Source organism: Trichosurus vulpecula, chromosome 8 (assembly GCF_011100635.1).
Source record: "Trichosurus vulpecula isolate mTriVul1 chromosome 8, mTriVul1.pri, whole genome shotgun sequence".
Classification (NCBI taxonomy): domain Eukaryota; kingdom Metazoa; phylum Chordata; class Mammalia; order Diprotodontia; family Phalangeridae; genus Trichosurus; species Trichosurus vulpecula.
In genome coordinates, this window is record NC_050580.1 from 234,294,499 (window position 1) to 234,312,838 (window position 18,340).

At 40.8% G+C, this 18,340-nt stretch overlaps 1 protein-coding gene across 1 annotated transcript; it reads left to right on the forward strand.

Moving 5' to 3' along the window:
• Window positions 1-60: 60 nt before the first annotated feature.
• On the forward strand, window positions 61-18,297 carry SAMD15 (sterile alpha motif domain containing 15). The gene is made up of 3 exons (XM_036736719.1): window positions 61-2,286; window positions 5,754-5,852; window positions 18,028-18,297. The coding sequence occupies exons 1-3, from the start codon at window positions 61-63 to the stop codon at window positions 18,295-18,297; spliced, it is 2,595 nt and encodes an 864-aa protein (XP_036592614.1).
• Window positions 18,298-18,340: the final 43 nt, after the last annotated feature.

Consider the following 18,340-nt stretch of genomic DNA (forward strand, 5'->3'; position numbering starts at 1 on the left):
GACGCTCCAGGAAGTGCAGGTTGCCACGGAAGCCGGGAGCGTCCTCCTCCCGGCGCGACAATGGCGGGTTTGCCCGAGGATGATGCCTCCAAGCCTGGGGATGATGGCAACCCGCAGACCCCCGGCTTTGAGAAAAACGCAGGCCCGGAGCCACCTCAGGAGGGGACTGGGTCCGAGGCAGAGACTTCTCAGGACACCGAAGCCGAGTCCCAGGGGCAGCGTGGGATCCCTCGGGATTCTAGGCCTGAGGACTTCTCTCAGAAGACCACCGAGAAAGCGCCTCCTGAAAAGCCAGGGTCAGAGATTCCCGAGGGAACTCAGGCAGAAACTCCTCTGTTCACTGAAGGCCAGGCCCGGGAGACTGAGGAAAAGTCCCCTGCAAAGGCAGGGCCAGAGAGTCCTAGGGAAACTGAGGCAGAGACTTCTCTGGGTGCCAGAGCCCAGTCCCAGGGGGAGTTAAGGCCAGGGACCCCTCAGGAAGCTAAGCTTGAGGACTTAACTCAACAGGGCCCTGAGGAAGGGTCCCTTGCAAAGGCAGAGTCAGAGAGTCCTAGGGAAACTGAGGCAGAGACTTCTCTGGGTGCCAAAGTCCAGTCCCAGAGGGAGTTAAGGTCAGGGACCCCTCAGGAAGCTAAGCTTGAGGACTTAACTCAACAGGGCCCTGAGGAAGGGTCCCTTGCAAAGGCAGAGTCAGAGAGTCCTAGGGAAACTGAGGCAGAGACTTCTCTGGGTGCCAGAGCCCAGTCCCAGGGGGAGTTAAGGCCAGGGACCCCTCAGGAAGCTAAGCTTGAGGACTTAACTCAACAGGGCCCTGAGGAAGGGTCCCTTGCAAAGGCAGGGCCAGAGAGTCCTAAGGAAACTGAGGCAGAGACTTCTCTGGGTGGCAAAGCTCAGTCCCAAGGGGAATTAAAGCCAGAGATCCCTCAGGAAACTAAGCTTGAGGACTTAACTCAACAGGGTTCTGAGGAAGGGTCCTTTGCAAAGTCAGGACAAGTGAGTCCTAAGGAAACCGAGGCAGAGATTTCTCTGGGTGCCAAAGCCCAGTCCCAGGGGGAGCTAAAGGCAGAAATCCCTCAGGAAACTAAGCTTGAGGACTTAACTCAACAGGGCCCTGAGGAAGGGTCCCTTGCAAAGGCAGGGCCAGAGAGTCCTAAGGAAACTGAGGCAGAGACTTCTCTGGGTGGCAAAGCTCAGTCCCAAGGGGAATTAAAGCCAGAGATCCCTCAGGAAACTAAGCTTGAGGACTTAACTCAACAGGGTTCTGAGGAAGGGTCCTTTGCAAAGTCAGGACAAGTGAGTCCTAAGGAAACCGAGGCAGAGATTTCTCTGGGTGCCAAAGCCCAGTCCCAGGGGGAGCTAAAGGCAGAAATCCCTCAGGAAACTAAGCTTGAGGACTTAACTCAACAGGGTTCTGAGGAAGGGTCCCTTGCAAAGGCAGAGTCAGAGATTCCTAAGGAAACTGAGGCAGAAACTTCTCTGGGTGGCGAAATCCAGTCCCAGCGGGAGTTAAAGCTGGGGACCCCTCAGGAAACTAAGCTTGAGAACTTAACTCAGCAGGGCCCTGAGGAAGGGTTCCTTGCAAAGGCAGGGCCAGAGATTCCTCAGGAAACTGAGGCAGAGATTTCTCTGGGTGCCAAAGTCCAGTCCCAGGAGGAGTTAAAGGCAGACACCCCTCAGGAAACTAAGCTTGAGGACTTAACTCAACAGGGCCCTGAGGAAGAGTCCCTTGCAAAGGCAGGGCCAGAGAATCCTAAGGAGACTGAGGTAGAGACTTCTCAGGGCACTGAAGTTGAGCTCCAGAAGAAATTAGAGCCAGAGATCCCTCAGGAAACTAAGCCTGGGGAAGAAGTGAAACCTGAATTTCCCAAAGAAGGTAAACCAGAGTCGAGCAAACATAAGGATTCCATTGAAAACACTGAGACCGCGATGGAATCCAGGGCTTTGGATTCTGCCACAGATGAGGAAGCACAGGTGTCCTCCTCAGAAAGTACAATAGACTCCTCTAAGGAACTCATCAGATTTCAAAAGGCTCCTAGGACAGCCAAGACCTTAAAAATTCAGGTGCCCTTGCCTGAAACTAAGAAAGAAACTTCTGATGGAAAGAAATCTAAAAAAGCCACTAAGGAAGTCAAGAAAAAAGTAGTTGTTCCTGGAACCAGTCCCAAACCTGAAATCCAAGAAGAACCAGAAGAATCTGAAAATGTTGAGACACAACCTTTTTACCTCACATGGAGCCCAGAAGATGTTGCAGAGTGGATTAGCCAACTAGGATTTCCCCAATATAAGGTAATGACAGCTCTAATTTATATATAGCTTTATGATTTACAAAACATTTTTCCTCTCCCAACCCTATTAATCTCCATTTTATAAATGAAAGAATGCTGAATTCAAGTGATTTACTTACTGGCACTCTAGTGACTAGTAGATTAAGCCAGGACTCAACTCAGGTCTTTTAACTGGAAGTCATATACTCTCTTTAACAGCATCTCTTTTTATCCCACTCATCCCCCTGCATTTGACTCACTTCTTCAGAAATGAATAAATATTTCTTGAATTGAAAAGAAAGAGCATGAATCTGTGATTAACAACTTTGAGTTCTAATTCTGATCCTGTCACTGACTGGATGTGTGACGTTGAAAAAATCATTCAACCATTTCTTAAATGGGGAATAAATAGTACTTGTACATCTCATGAAGGTATGTAAAGGTATCTAAAAAATACATGTATAAAGAACTTTCAACTCTATAAATGCAAAGTATATTTTAGTTATTTAAGAACTAAATGGATCACTCCACAAAATTATCCTCCAGTGACACCCTAGATTTTTGAAGGTTTTGTCAAGAGAGACAGCTTGGTGCAGTGGATAGAAGGACTGGCCCTAACTAGCTGTACGTCCTGAGGCACATCACTTCAGTTTTTTTTTTTTCAGGTTCCAGGCAATTCTCTAAGACTTTAAATTGAATGATAATTAAGTCGTCTCTATCTTGAAAGTTCACTGTAGTGGTGAGATAACTGATAGGAACAAAAAAATATCAGCAGTCACAAATTTTGGCATATCCGACTAAGCTAGATGGGCCAGAGGAACAGGCCTAAGAATCCACTGTGTCTGCTGTCCTAAGACCAATCTAGCTAAATATGGAAGCTTATTACTAGGTGAGAAATTTTCTAGGCCACTACAACACAAAGACCATCTACTAGACTGTAAAGAGGCTACTAAACCTTAGATATTTTGAAGTATTTATTATGCACCCCAAATATAGCCCTTTTCTTCTTCATTTAGCAAGCATTCATTAAGCTTCTATTATGTACATTCTGTGGATATGCATCCAAAAATGAAACAGCTTCTCCTTTCAAGGACCTTACATTCTATTGGGGGAAACAGCAGGTACTACACACAGAAGTACATACAAGACATATGCAAAGTATATAGAAGGTAATTAGAGGTTGGGGATGAAACTAGCTAGCACCTGTGGAGATCAAAATAGGCCTCATGAAGGTTAACCGGATTGGTCAGAACTTGGACTATGCTGTTCCTGCCAAATTGGCCTATTTGCTGCACTCTGTACAGAACATCCCATCTTCCCGCTCAATGCCTTTGTACAAGTTTTGAATTCACTCCCTTCGCAGGATCCTTCAAGGTTCAGCTCAAGTTTCTGGAATAAGAGTTCGAACAATTTATATAGACATCCCCATTCTTGGGAACTCCTCCCTCCCCTACAATTTATAGTGAACCCAATTTAAGGATCCCATCTCTAGTTCTATAGTAGTAATGCTTTTGACATGTGGTCTTCAGGATAGGTTCTTCATTGTTTTTTCATGCAGTTATAATGGCAGCTCTACTACCAAAGACTTAGAATATTCTGATTACAGTTTCCCTTAATATATGTCAGCAACCAAATGTCACATTATGTCATTCTAATTTAAGGAGTCAGTAATTTAATTTGATTTAAGGAGTCAGAATGAAAGGAATTTTCTTATTAGAAGGTTTTTTTTTCATAATAAGGCATCACCAGGCCAAATTACTCTATTTCCTTCCTAATCCCCAATAACTATAACACCTTGTACCATCAACCTGCAGTTCCAGACACCATCACAATTTGTAATTAGTATTTTAGACCTTTATGTAGTCAAATTTCTAAAAGTTTTTAAGTGCTAGTGACCTTACAGTCAATTGTCACTGAAATGTGAATCATTTTTATTTATTCTTTCCATAGAGATACTAATTTAAGATTTTTAAAAAGTTTAATGTACATTCTAATATTTGATACAAAAATATATATGAAAAACATTTTTCTTGACTTGTGCCTTGCCATACATGTATAACATTTACATGTCATAACATGTCATATGACAACATACAGATTAAACAGGGCCTGACCTTGATTTTACAGCACTTGGAAATTAACAAGTGAAGAATGTCCTCAGGATTTAGATTTAGAATTTTTCAAATAAAAATAAAAATGGTGATTTTGCCATACATATTAGATTTCCTTATGGGCAGCACTTATCCTTAGAGCAATTCTTATTTTGTTGTACAAAGTAACATAAATTCTTTTTTAGAAGGGTGAGAGATCAATAAAAATTATGACAACAGAAAGACGTAAACATGGTGCTCTAAGGTTAAAAGAGAGATAGAAAGGGGTACTGGCCAAATGAGCTCTGTGGTAATACCAAGGAAGTAGGCCTCAGTCGGGTTGCTGCAAGTTCTTCTCCATAAAGGAGATGGCGAAGCAAGGAAAAATTTTAAATTTCTAAGGTAGTGAATGAATGAATTGAATCAATTATTAAGTTCTTCACTATGTACAAAGGGCAACCAGCTGGTACAGTGGATAGAGCACTGGGCTTGCAACCAGCAAGACTCAGCTTCAGGAGTTCAAATCTGGCCTCAGACACTTAACTTAGCTGTGTGACCCTGGGCAAATCACTTAACCCCATTTGCTTCACTTCATCTGTAAAATGAGCTGGTGAAAGAAATGGTGAACCACTCCAGTATTTCTACCAAGAAAACCCCAGATGGGGTCATGGAGAATCAAACACAACTGAAAACCAGCGTAACAACAAATGTGCTAAGCACTGGGGAATATAAATAGAAAAAGGAACCCAGTAGAGTAGTGTTTGCCATTTGTGCAGTTCTTAGCACAGTAACTGCACCAGGTTGTTTGGGAGAAATTAGACTCAAAGAGTGGGGAGAATATCAGAATTAGGGACTGCAGTATTGGAAGGCAGGCAGGGGGATATAAAATGGGTCAGATTATTCAAGGGAGAAGGAAGTAATAATTTTATTAGGAGGGATGAGGAAAATGAGGTCTCAAGAGATATAGACATATTATTTTAATACATACATTGTTTATAGGAACAACAGCTAGTCAGCTAGCCTTAAGGTTAAAAAAGAATCCTCAATTCCTTTTTCTCATTGTTACTCAAATTAGCCAAGAGTTCATTTCCTTCTCCTTCAGTTTATCAAAATGAATGTTAGTCTGAGATCCTATATTTCTCCTTCAATTTAAACACTAACTGTGGAATAAAGAAGTCCTGGAGAGGAGAATGAATCTGCATTTTTTAAAAGAGAAATTTGACCTTTCATCAGGTGGCTAACTGAGGTGGTGAGTCTGGATGGAAAAAAAAGTAAACAGTTATAGTAAAAAATTAAGCTTACTTTTCTAAGCATAGGACTAGAAACAATCATGATTTCTATTTCTTTCTTTTACTGCCTGCAGTACATCTTTCAAGTGACATTCTTGTTGTACTGACAGGAATGTTTTACAACAAATTTCATCAGTGGCCGGAAACTCATCCACGTTAACTGTTCAAACCTTCCTCAGATGGGGATAACAGATTTTGAGGACATGAAGGTGAGCAATGTTTACAGAGAATTCCTTTAGAGCAGTGTAAATTACCTCAGTGTGTCTTAAATTAGTTGACTATCATCTTTCCTCCCAAACTGGCTTCTTCTTCCTGACTTTTCCTTCTTTCTCCTAATCGGGTACCATCATGCTCCCAAATCTTCCAAGCTTAAAACCTCTGTCATCTTTGAATCTTTCATCTGCCCTACTTCCCATGTTATATTCTCTATCCTTTTACATTTTGAACTATGCCAGGATTATTCAATAGCTTCCTAAGTGGTCTTTCTATTTCCACTCATTTCCCTCTTTTAATCCATCCCAAAAACTACTGCCATATTAATTATACTAAAACATTCTTTGCTTCTTTACAAGCAGGCCCCAACTTGCCTTTCCCAAGTAATCATAGAATTACAGAGTTGGAAGAAACCTCAGAGGTCATCTAGTTAAACCTTTAGTCTAAACAAAAATTCTATCTATAGCAACCCAGAAGAGCAGTCATCTCCCTAATCCCCTGCATGCAGGATATGCTTTAGCTATATTAATCTCTCTCTCAAACATAATTTTTACATTCCTGCTCTGCCTTTGTTTATACCATCCTCTTCGCCTAGACTGACTTCTCTACTATTTTCCATCTTGTCTGAATTCTCTCCATCCAAACTCAAGTTCCATCCACTTCCAAAGAAGCCTTTCCTAACAAGCCCAGATCATGTAATCTTTTCCCTTGAACACATACAGTGCTATATAGTGTATTTATTTGGCACTTGGGAATATGTTGTCTTGTGCTAGTAGATACTACTTTGTGTAGATTTGTCTTCTCCCCCCAACTAGATTATAAGCATTCTGAAGAGACACGGTCTGTGCTTTAAACTTCTTTGTAGCCCTTTTGGCACCTTATCAGTGCTGTGTTTATAAAGTGCTTAACAAATATTTTTAAATTGTTTTAAGGAAGAGAATCAGAAGTTAGCTCCATATTTCATTAACTTTGTTCCAAATAGGGCCAAATAATGTTTGTAGGAGCAACAAACAGACCTAGAATGTAAACAAAAAGAGTGGGAGACAGCAGAGGAAAAAGGGAGGAGAAGTAGGGAGTAAGCGAGGTGGTGCTGTGCAAAGTGCTGATCGTGGAGACTGGAAGACCTGGGTTCAAATCCAGTCTCACTAGCTGTGTGACCCTGGGCAAGTCACTCAACCTCACTCAGCCTCCATCTACCAGCACGTAAAATGAGAATAACAACAGCATCTGCTTCACAGGATTGTTGTACAGATAAAGCCCCCTGGAAACCTTAAAAGGCCATACAGCTGGTGATCAGCACAGTGCAGTGACTTGTCAGCAGCTTAGCGCGGGTGACACTGGGATCTGCTCTGGCCTAAGACTCGAGTCCAAATGAAATTGCCAAGATGGTAAGGAAATCACAGCTAGTAATATCCCAGGCTCTATTATTGACATCTGGATCCAGAAAAGCACACAAACACCTACTCCTGTTGGAAATGGAACTGCCGAACAAACGTCATCCAGTCACAAAACCAAGTATATTCTTTACATGTACATCCTGACTTTGCTGCTAGCAAGGTGACCCTGAGGTTTTAATTTTTTTTTTAATCTCTAATGTGAGGGGGGTTAGATGGACTAAGGTACCTTCCAAAAGAATTCTGGTTGTGTATTTTTTTTTTTGCCACGGCTTCAAGAAGATGTCACTCACTGGTGCATTGTCTTCAAATGCAAAGGAAAAGACATAAAGACATCACTTTTTGAGTGTATAAGCAGTACTGTAATCATCATCTATTTTTTTCTAATTAAGCATATATATAAACTTAAAAATAAGGAACCAGTTTAGATAAGTGATTGTGATTCTTCCCCCCCAATAGAAACAAACTTCTTAACCAATTAAGTTCTAGGAAGTTCAGTGTTGATCATCAGAAAGTGTTAACTAGCATACACACTCATTTTGTAAACCAGGTTAGTGTACTCTTTGCATTCTGACTTCCAAAGTAGAAGCTGTTTTGTTTTTACATCACTTTCATTTCCAGATATATCCCTCTGCCCCCTACTCATATGGTTATCCCTTCTAACAGAGAATAAAAATTAACCAACACATCAACCAAATCTGACAGTATATGCACTTTTCCACACCTCCTAGTCCCCCACTAAAGAGGCTGAGGTGCATTTTCACATCACTTCTTCAGTAATGTTTGGTCAAGATAATTTACCTTATTGTAGGTATTAGTATGTATATTGTACAAAATATTGTGTAAATAATTTTCCCAATTCTGCTTACTTCAGTTGATATCCTTTCAAATTAGTTTTCCCATGCTTCTCTGAATTATTCATATTCATTGTTATTTACAGCACAGATGTTCCATTACATTCATGGTACCAAAATTTGTTTAGCCATTCTCCAAAAAATGGCTAACTATTTTGTTTCCAGTTCTTTGCTACTACAAAAAAAATCCTTTGAATGTTTTGGGATACATGAAATCGATATTTCTGTGTTTAATTGGGGCATAAGCCTAGTAGCAATGTCTCTGGGCCAAGATGCATGAACATTTTAGTTGCTTTTTTTTAAAGCATAATTCCAAATCGTTTTCCAGAATAGCTGGACTGATTCACAGTTCCACTAAGTGTATTAGTGTCAGGCTTTTCAGTTTTCCTGTTCAGAACCCTATGCTAGGTCCTAGGAGAGACACAAAGATGATGAATAAAGAGACAACTGTCATCCTCATGGAGATTATGATTTGATGGGGGCATATAACATAAACACAAATAACACATAACAGTAGACAAAAATGAGTGAGATGCTGCACAAGGTCTTGGGACTGGGAGTAGGCTTAAGATCCAGGGAATCAGGAAAGGCTCAATAGAAACGGTAGCATTTGAGCTGAGCCGTAAAAGGTGTGAATAGGATTTCAAAAGATGGAGATTGGGAGGGAAGGCATTCCAAACACTGGGGACTTCATAAGCAATAGCCTTGCGATAAAGCAAAGTACAAAATGTATTTAAGGATGTATGAAAATAACCCAGTTTTTCTGGAATATACATGAATATATGCAAGGGATGTGCAAGATGAGGTTGAAAAGGTAGGGTGGTACTAGACTCTGAAGGAATCTTGAATGCTAGGTTAAGGAGTTCAAATTTTCTTTGGGAGGGATTAAGAACCACTGAAGGGTTTTGAGTAGAACAGTGACATGACTGGCTCTGAACATAAAGGGTATTCCATTATTGGTGTGAAAGGGCAAGTGGTAGGCAAGTAAGGAGACTTCCCAAAGTAAAAGACAAGGGTTAAGTGAATTGGGTAAGAAGCCACCTTTTTTCATTCAGCTAGTAGAGGGAGATACCAGAACCATTGAATCTTATTTCCCACTTTTGATGAGATAGAACCTTGATAAGAAGCAGTTCTTATTCTAAAAAATTGGTGGGACACAAACAGGAGGACACTTTTGTTTGCCAGTTCTGTCTTGTAGAGCACAGATAATTAGACTTGCAAAGCTCATGTGCTACATGTGGCCCTTTTACAGGCAACTTGGTTAGTTCTTCTATATTTCTAATTTCTGTATTAGAATATAGTACATTTGATTTTATAGGACATACATTAGGCATGTGGCCATTTTGATAAATGACGGTAAAATTCTTGAGGGTTACATAACTATTGCATTCCACTGCTTTAATGACAATGGTGGTTCTCTCTTTTTCTGTAAGAATGTCTGAAATTGGCCATTTAGTCACCTTAAGCATGGGACCAGCACATACATAATGAATAGACAAGAGAAGCCTGGCTCACAGCCATTGAGAAAGGAGAGGAGGTTTAAGAGTCAGAATGGATTGGGGGTTCTGGGTTCCCTTCCAAAGGAAGAGTGGGGGGCATTGGGAGGAGTCACATTTGGCTTTTCCTTCTTTTTCTACAAAAGCCAAAATGTAAAATGATTAACCTAGAGAAGTCAAATGGGAGATCTCAAGCTCTGCTTACTAGCTTTTGTGACCTTGAACAAGTCCATTAACCATTATGGTCCTCAGACTCCCCATGATGTAAAATGGTCGAGCTAAACTAGATAACCTGTAAGCTTCCCTCCAGCACCAAATCTGTGATACTCTCATTAAAGTCTCTGAATCTCAGCAGCCATAGCCCTTGGATACTTTAGTTGCCACGTACCTCACTTAGTATCAAGCCTGCTAGTCATAGCCATTTATTCCACTTTCCCTCCACCAGGCTAAAAAAACTTATAAGTATAAAATGTGAGGAGAGGCAGCTTGACTGCTTGCAGGGTTTACAGCCATCTAAACTTTCATAAAGAAGTTACTTATATATAGAATTCTGTATCTCTTAGTGTGAATGTTAATTTTTGCAGTCTTCAAACCACATTCCATATCCTCTTTTGTTACATTCTGACAGTATTTTTCATGGTTAAATGCCCATCCAGATGCAGAATGTGGAGCTAGATTAGTACTGCTGCAAACCAGATTCAAACAGGAATATGAAAAGATGAGTTAGAAGTGAAAAATTCAAAGCAGAATATTAAGTTGGTGATGGGAGTGATTTTAAAGGGTATTAATATTAAAGAAAAAGCAGCAAGGTGGCACAATGGATAGAGTGCTGGCCCTAGAGTCTGGAAGACTCATTGCAGTGGCAAGCAAAGTGGGCTTTTTGCCGGATTGAATGTGTGTTGAGTTTTAGCCAGTGACTTGTATGTGTGTTGAGTTCTAACCAATCAGATGCCGGTTAGAACTGTATATAAGGAGAGCCCAGAGTGTGAGAGAAGCAGACATCCAGAGGGCATTGAAGACATCAAGAGAGCTGCTAGCATTGAGGATCCTAAGAGAGAGCCAGCACTGAGAGAGCTGCTAGCATTGAGAAGAGAAGAGATGGTCAACCCACAAACACCAAAGACAACAGAGAAGGTTCGTGGGAAAAGCTGCTGGGGACAGGGCGATAGAGTTCATGGTTCAGCCACTGCCCCGGGGGCAGCGGAGGTGGGGCAGCTACAGAACTACAGCTGCAGTTGCTTCTGGCCCCAGGCCCACCTGGTGGGAGGAATTAAGTGGCAGATCAGAGCAGGAGCCTGCTGAAGATCTGAGTCCAGTCCGGGTTGGGGGTTCTTGGGGAAGGAGGAGTGCTGGTATGGCAGAGCTGGCTGCAATAGCTCTGAAAACAACAGCGCATCCCCTCAAGTTTGGAACAAAGGACTCTTTATGAGCAGTCATACCCCGCTGAAAAACTCAAGGGTCAAGTAAATTGGCTGGGAACATGGCCAGGCAGTGAAAATGCACCCAGATTCAGTCTAAGACTTTGGAATCTTTCTTTGGTGACAAAGAAGACCAAAACATACAGCCAGAAGAAGTCAACAAAGTCAAAGAGCCCACAACAAAAGCCTCCAAGAAAAACATGAACTGGTCTCAGGCCATGGAAGAGCTCAAAAAGGATTTGGAAAAGCAAGTGAGAGAAGTAGAGGAAAAATTGGGAAGAGAAATGAGAAGGATGCGAGAAAATCATGAAGAACAAGTCAATGACTTGCTAAAGGAGACCCAAAAAAATACTGAAAAATATACTGAAGAAAACAACACCTTAAAAAATAGACTAACTCAAATGACAAAAGAGCTCCAAAAAGCCAATGAGGAGAAGAATGCCTTGAAAGGCAGAACTACCCAAATGGAAGAGGAGGTCCAAAAGATCACTGAAGAAAATACTACCTTAAAAATTAGATTGGAGCAAGTGGAAGCTAGTGACTTTATGAGAAATCAAGATATTATAAAACAGAACCAAAGGAATGAAAAAGTGGAAGACAATGTGAAATATCTCATTAGAAAAACCACTGACCTGGAAAATAGATCCAGGAGAGATAATTTAAAAATTATTGGACTACCTGAAAGGCATGATCAAAAAAAGAGCCTATATATCATCTTTCAAGAAATTATCAAGGAGAACTGCCCTGATATTCTAGAAGCAGAGGGTAAAATAGAAATTGAAAGAATCCACCGATCGCCTCCTCAAATAGATCCAAAAAAGAAATCTCCTAGGAATATTGTTGCCAAATTCCAGAACTCCCAGATCAAGGAGAAAATACTGCAAGCAGCCAGAAAGAAACAATTTGAGTATGGTGGAAACACAATCAGAATAATCCCAAATCTAGGAGCTTCTACATTAAGCGATCGAAGGGATTGGAATACAATATTCCAGAGGTCAGTGGAGCTAGGATTAAAACCAAGAATCACCTACCCAGTGAAACTGAGTATCATGCTCCAAGGCAAAATATGGATTTTCAATAAAATAGAGGACTTTCAAGCTTTCTCAGTGGAAAGACCAGAGCTGAATAGAAAATTTAACTTTCAAACACAAGAATCAAGAGAAGTATGAAAAGGTAATCAAGAAAAAGAACAAGAAAAAGAAATCACAAGGGACTTACTAAAGTTGAACTGTTTTGTTTACATTCCAACATGGAAAGATGATGTGTATGATTCATGAGACCTCAGTATTAGGGTAGCTGAAGGGAATATGCATATATATATATATATGTGTGTGTGTGTATATATATATATGTGTGTGTGTGTGTGTGTGTATATATATATATACATATATGTATATATATATATACACAGAGAGAGAGAGAGGGCACAGGGTGAGTTGAAGATGAAGGGATGACATCTAAAAAATAAAATCAAATTAAGGGATGAGAGAGGAATATATTGAGAGAGGGAGAAAGGGAGAGATAGAATGGGGCAAATTATCTTGCATAGAAGTGGCAAGAAAAAGCAGTTCTGTAGGAAGAGAAGAGAAGGCAGGTGAGGGGGAATGAGTGAATCTTGCTCTCATCAGATTGACCTGAGGAGGGAATACCATACACAGTCAATTGGGTATCTTACCCCACAGGAAAGGAGGAGGAAGAAGATAAAAAAGGGGGGATGACAGAAGGGAAGGCAGATGGGGGAGGAGGTAATCAAAAACAAACACTTTTGAAAAGGGACAGAGTCAAGGGAGAAAATTGGATAAAGAAGGATAGATTAGGAAGGAGCAAAATATAGTTAGTCTTTCACAACATGAGTATTGTGGGAGGGTTTTACATAATGATATGCATGTGGCCTATGTTGAATTGCTTGCCTTCTTAGGGAGGGTGGGTGGGAAGGGAAGAGGGGAGAGAATTTGGAACTCAAAGTTTTAAAAACAGATGTTCAAAAATTAAAAAAAAGTTTTTGCATGCAACTAGAAAATAAGATACACAGGCAATGGGGCGTAGAAATTTATTTTGCCCTACAAGAAAGGAAGGGAAAAGGGGATGGGAGGGGAGTGGGGTGACAGAAGGGAGGGCTAACTGGGGAACAGGGCAACCAGAATATACGTCATCTTGGAGTGGGGGGGAGGGTAGAAATGGGGAGAAAATTTGTAATTCAAACTCTTGTGAAAATCAATGCTGAAAACGAAATATATTAAATAAATTTAGAAAAAAAGGTGTGGAAAAAAAAACGAGAAGAGATGAAGAAGAATGAGCTGTGAGCATTGAGCTGAGAGGAAACCTAAAAGAGCTGGGAGGAGACCTCTAGAACAGAGAGGAGACCTCCAAGAGGGCAGAGGAGACCTTTGATGGCAAAGACTTGCTGAAGGAGCTTCCAAACTTTGAGGGCAAATGGAACTGTGGGGCAGAGACCTGCCCATGGGAAGGAACTTAGCTTAAGCCCACTTTGAGAGCTGTTAAAGTGAACTGAGCTGTTAACACAGAGCATCTGGACTTTGGAGGTGAATTGAGATGGTGGTGTTGGTGGTGTGTGTTGCTGCCCTGTTAAGCTTCATTTTCCCAGAAATATAAGCTGTGGGCAGGAATCCCTGGAGCCTGCTGTTGGGCAGGAGCTTGGAGTGGAGCAGTCCCCATGAGCTCTGGGACCTGATGCAGAAGCAGAGAGCTGCCCATGTGTGAATCCAGGCAAGAATCGGGAGAGGTCATGCTACAGAGGAAGAGCCATGGGACTTGGAAGTCGACCTCAAGTCAAGATGAAAGAGGACTTTACTTGGATGCCTGGTAATGATTAAGGAGATTGTTATTACTGTGATCTAGGGGTGGATAGTGTGGTATTTTCTGCTACCCCTTAAGCATGTGTCATGGTAGGGAAGACCCTAGCCTGGGATCCCCTGATTTGGGGATGCAGTGACATATATCATATAGTATGATGTTCCTGCTGTGACCTAGGGCTGGATGGTGTGGTATTTTCTGCTACCCCTCAAGGATGTGTTGTACTAAGGAAGACCTTAGCCCGGGACCCCTTGCTGTATAAACAAGTATTTTAGGGAATGCTATTGAATGTAATGATAATGCTATATACCATATGACATACTGAGTGATATGAGATATATGGATGTTAAATAATGTACTTAAGGATGTTGTTGTGACATATATGAATAGAGAGTTCATTATACTGTGCGATTGGACCCCTGAAATTGATCACAGCAGCGGTCCTGAGATGTGCTGCCATGATTGGTATTACACTCATCTTCCTGAGTTCAAATGTGGCCCCTGACACTTCTAGCTGTGTGATCCTGGGCAAGTCACTTAACCTTGTTTACCTCAGTTTTCTCATCTGTAAAATGAGCTGGAGAAGGAAATGGCAAACCACTCCAGTATCTTTGCCAAGAAAACACCAAATGGGGTCACACAGTTGGGCACAACTGAAATTACTGAACAATATCAAAGAAAAGGGGAAAGGACCTATTTGTACAAAGATATTTATAGCAGCTCTTTTTATGGCGGCAAAGAATAGGGAATCAAGGTGATTCTTATCAATTGGAGAATAGTTTAACAAATTGTGGCATGTGATTGTAATGGGATACTATTTTGCTTTAAGAAATGATGAGCAAGATGGATTCAGAAAAACCTAGGAACACTTATGAACTGATGCAAAATGAAGTGAGCAGAACCAGGAGAACATGGTACACAGTAACAGCAATATTGTAAGGATAATCAACTATGAAATACTTAGCTGCTAAATACAATGATCCAAGGCAATTCCAAGGGTGGTGCTTGTTGTTCAGTTGTCTTGACTCTTCGTGACCCCGTGGACCATAGCACACCAGGCCCTTCTGTCCTCCACTATTTTTCAAAGTCTGTTTAATTTCATGTTTGTTGTTTCCATGACATTATCCATCTCATTCTCTGCCTTCCCTTTTGCCTTCCATCTTTCCCAACATCAGGGTTTTTTCCAATGAGTCCCATCTTCTCTTTACACGACCAGTGTACTTAAGTTTCAGCTTCAGTATTTGACCTTCCAGTGAATAGCGTGAATTAATTCCCTTTAAGTATTGACTGATTTGATCTCCTTGCTGTTCAAGGAACTCTCAAAAGTCTTCTTCAGTACAATTCAAAAGCATTGATTCTGTGGTGCACAGGCTTTCTTCATTGTGCAGCTCTCACAATCATACATTGCTACTGGAAAAACCATAGCTTTGACTATATGGATCTTTGTCAGTAAGGCGATCTCTCTGCTTTTTAGAATGCTGTCCAGCTTTGCCATAGCTTTCCTTCCAAAGAGCAAGAGTCTTCTAATTTCATGGCTGTAGTCATCATCTGCGCTGATCTTTAAGCCTAAGAATATAAAATCTGACACTGCTTCCATTCTCCCTCTGTTTGCCAGGAAGTGATGGGACCGGTTGCCAAGATCTTAGTTTTTTATGTTAAGGTTCAAGCCAGCTTTCACATCTCCTCTTTCACCCTCATTAGGAGGCTTCTTAATTCCTCTCCTTCTGCCATCAGAGTGGTATCATACACATCTGAAATTGTTATCTTTCCCAGCAAACTTAATTTCAGCTTTTGATTCATCCAGCCTAGCATTGCATATATGTTAAAAAACATGACAATATACAGCCTTGTTATACTCCTTTTCATATCTTAAACTAACCAGTCATTCCATGTTCAATTCTAACTGTTGCTTCTGAGCCTGCTATACAGGTTCCTCAGGAGACAGGTAAAGTAATTTGGTACTCCTTTCTCTTTGAGAATTTGCCACACTTTGTTGTGATCCACACAAAGGCTTTTTATTCTAGTTAATGAAGCAGAAATAGGAACTCCCTTGCTTTCTCCATAATCCAGTGAAGGCTGGCAATGGTCTCTAGTTCCTCTGCCTCTTTGAAAATCAGCCTGCTCCTCTGGTGATTCTCGGTTCACATATTGCTGAAGCCTAGCTTGCAGAATCTTAAGCATAACCTTACTGATATGTGAAATGAACATAATTGTTCAGTAATTTGAACATTCCTTGGCATTGCCCTTCTTTAGGGTTGGGACTTAAACTGATCTTTTCCAATACAGTGGCCGCTGTTGTGTTTTCCAAATTTACTGGCATGTTGAGTGCAGCACTTTAATGCTATCCGCCACCTCCAAAGAGAGAACTGATGAACTCTGAATGCAGATTGAAGCATACTTAAAAAAATGTATCTTTATTGTTTTATTTTGTTTGCGTTTTCTTTTGCAACTTGGTTAATATTGAAATAGGGTTTTCTTATCCCTCACAAAATCGAATTGCTTGTCTTCTCAAGGAGGAGGGAGAGAGGTGGGAAGGAGGGAGAGAATTTGGAAATCAAAATTTTTTAAATTTATTGTTAAAATTTTTTTACATGTAATTGGGGAATATTTAATGAAAAAACAAAAGGGTGTCAGTAAAACTGATTTCAATTAAATTTTTAAAGATGACTGGAAATATGGTGTATTGGCAACCAAAAATGGGCTATGTAATGGATACAAGGATCTAGGGGTGGACATTTGAATTATTAATAATTATTTTGGGGATGATTGATTGAAGAGATTATCTTGCTGGGACCTAGGGGTGGATCACATTTGAATCGTAAACCAATATTTAGGAATGTCACCAAATGATATGTTTTGCTTTATAATGAATGATATGTTTTAGTTTCCTTTGTAATTGGATCACGATGTATGTTCTAGGATACATGGCTGATTAGATTATGTATCCTATAACAAGGGGTGGAGTGTATTGGCAACCAAAAATGGGCTCCTTAGCACTTAGTCAACAAGTGCCCTTGACTAGTTTGGCTTTTTCCCCTGAACTGAATGCTGTTTGTATGTTGGACTGGAGTAAGCTTGTCGGCCCCTTCACCTTGCTTCCCTTGCTTAAGCTGATGGAAAGAACCTGTGCTTTCCCAGTCAACCCCTTCACCTTGCTTAAGCAGATTGAAAGAACCTGTGCTTTCCCCGGCGTACCTTACACCCCCGCAGAAGCTGGATGGTTAAAAGCAGCTCCCGTTGGAGCCAGAGGCTGCTACAGCCACAGTCACAGCTGAAGCAGGAGCTGCCAGTAGCAGAGCTGACCTACGGGAGGAAGCTGAACAAAGACTTCAGGCCAGTGGGTAATCTTTTTACCATAGAGGGGGAAGCATGATTTTGCTTTATGCAATCATGCTTCTCTGTAGCCTCCTGGTTACTCTTTCAAGGCGTACTTATTGGGCCTGGAAGCTTTTGATCAATATATCAAAATGGGGTTGCTGGTTCATGGGTTGGTTACTGTGGAGCCTAAATATATGTTTTGATTCTTCTGCCTTCTACTTTGAGAGTTTCTTATATCCGGCGGTTCCGAACCTTTCAGACATGTTTATGATCCTCTTTGAGATTATAAACTCTGCCCTCCTAATACATATGGATAGATTACATTCTTTAAAATATAGGTTTTTGCAGATATAGAGAATAAAAAGTTTATTTGAGCTTAAAGCTAACTAGTGTTCACTTGTTTCAAAGTTACTGTTTAGCTTTTGCCAATCTAGTAACTTCTCTAGTTCTATTAACTGATATCATTCCTCTTTTTTAGTTGTAAATTGGCTGAAAGCAGGCCCTTTCTTTGAGTAGGGGCCATAGATAGCTTCCACGAGGATATCTATGGCTCCTGCCCTGAAATATTACCTGATCTTACAGTTGTTAAGCTGCTCAATTAAATGAGATATGAATTCATCTGATAGCATCTAATGTTGGGGAAGAGAAAACCTGATAAGTGGTGCTTTGAGATTCATTTCACATCTGTATGTGAATTTTTCTTAGAAAATTGTAAGAACAGATCAATTGGGTTCTGACTTGGTGCATCATTATAATTTCATGTAGAAATAACTTAAAGATTTAGAGAGATCTAGGAAATTAGGAGGAGCACTTTTGATTTAGCTGTACTTAAGATAGGACAATTGTCCCATTAAAAGATATTTTTCTTGGATTTCAGGTGATTTCACGTCACACACGGGAGCTACTCGGAATTGAAGAACCATTATTCAGTCGAAGCATTTCCCTTCCCTACCGGGACAACATGGGCTTATTTTTGGAACGAAAAGCTCATTCTGGGGTAAAATCTGATGCTTTGACCCTATCACAGTTTGTCAAAGAAGCAGGGTTAGAGGTCTGTGTTCCTGCTGAACCAAAAGTCGAGCCCCGTCCAAAAAAAAAGAAAAAATGCTATACATTTAGTTTAAAAGATCGAATTAAATTAATTTAGAGGATTTTTTCCCCCTAGCAAGAACTTAAAGAGTCAGAACTAC

Bases quoted from the DNA above. Each gene is read 5' to 3' on its own strand.
- SAMD15 (XM_036736719.1), top strand. From the start codon at position 61: ATGGCGGGTTTGCCCGAGGATGATGCCTCCAAGCCTGGGGATGATGGC. The intron at 2,287-5,753 runs GTAATGACAGCT...TTGTACTGACAG, and splicing joins TAGGATTTCCCCAATATAAG to GAATGTTTTACAACAAATTT. The intron at 5,853-18,027 runs GTGAGCAATGTT...CTTGGATTTCAG, and splicing joins CAGATTTTGAGGACATGAAG to GTGATTTCACGTCACACACG.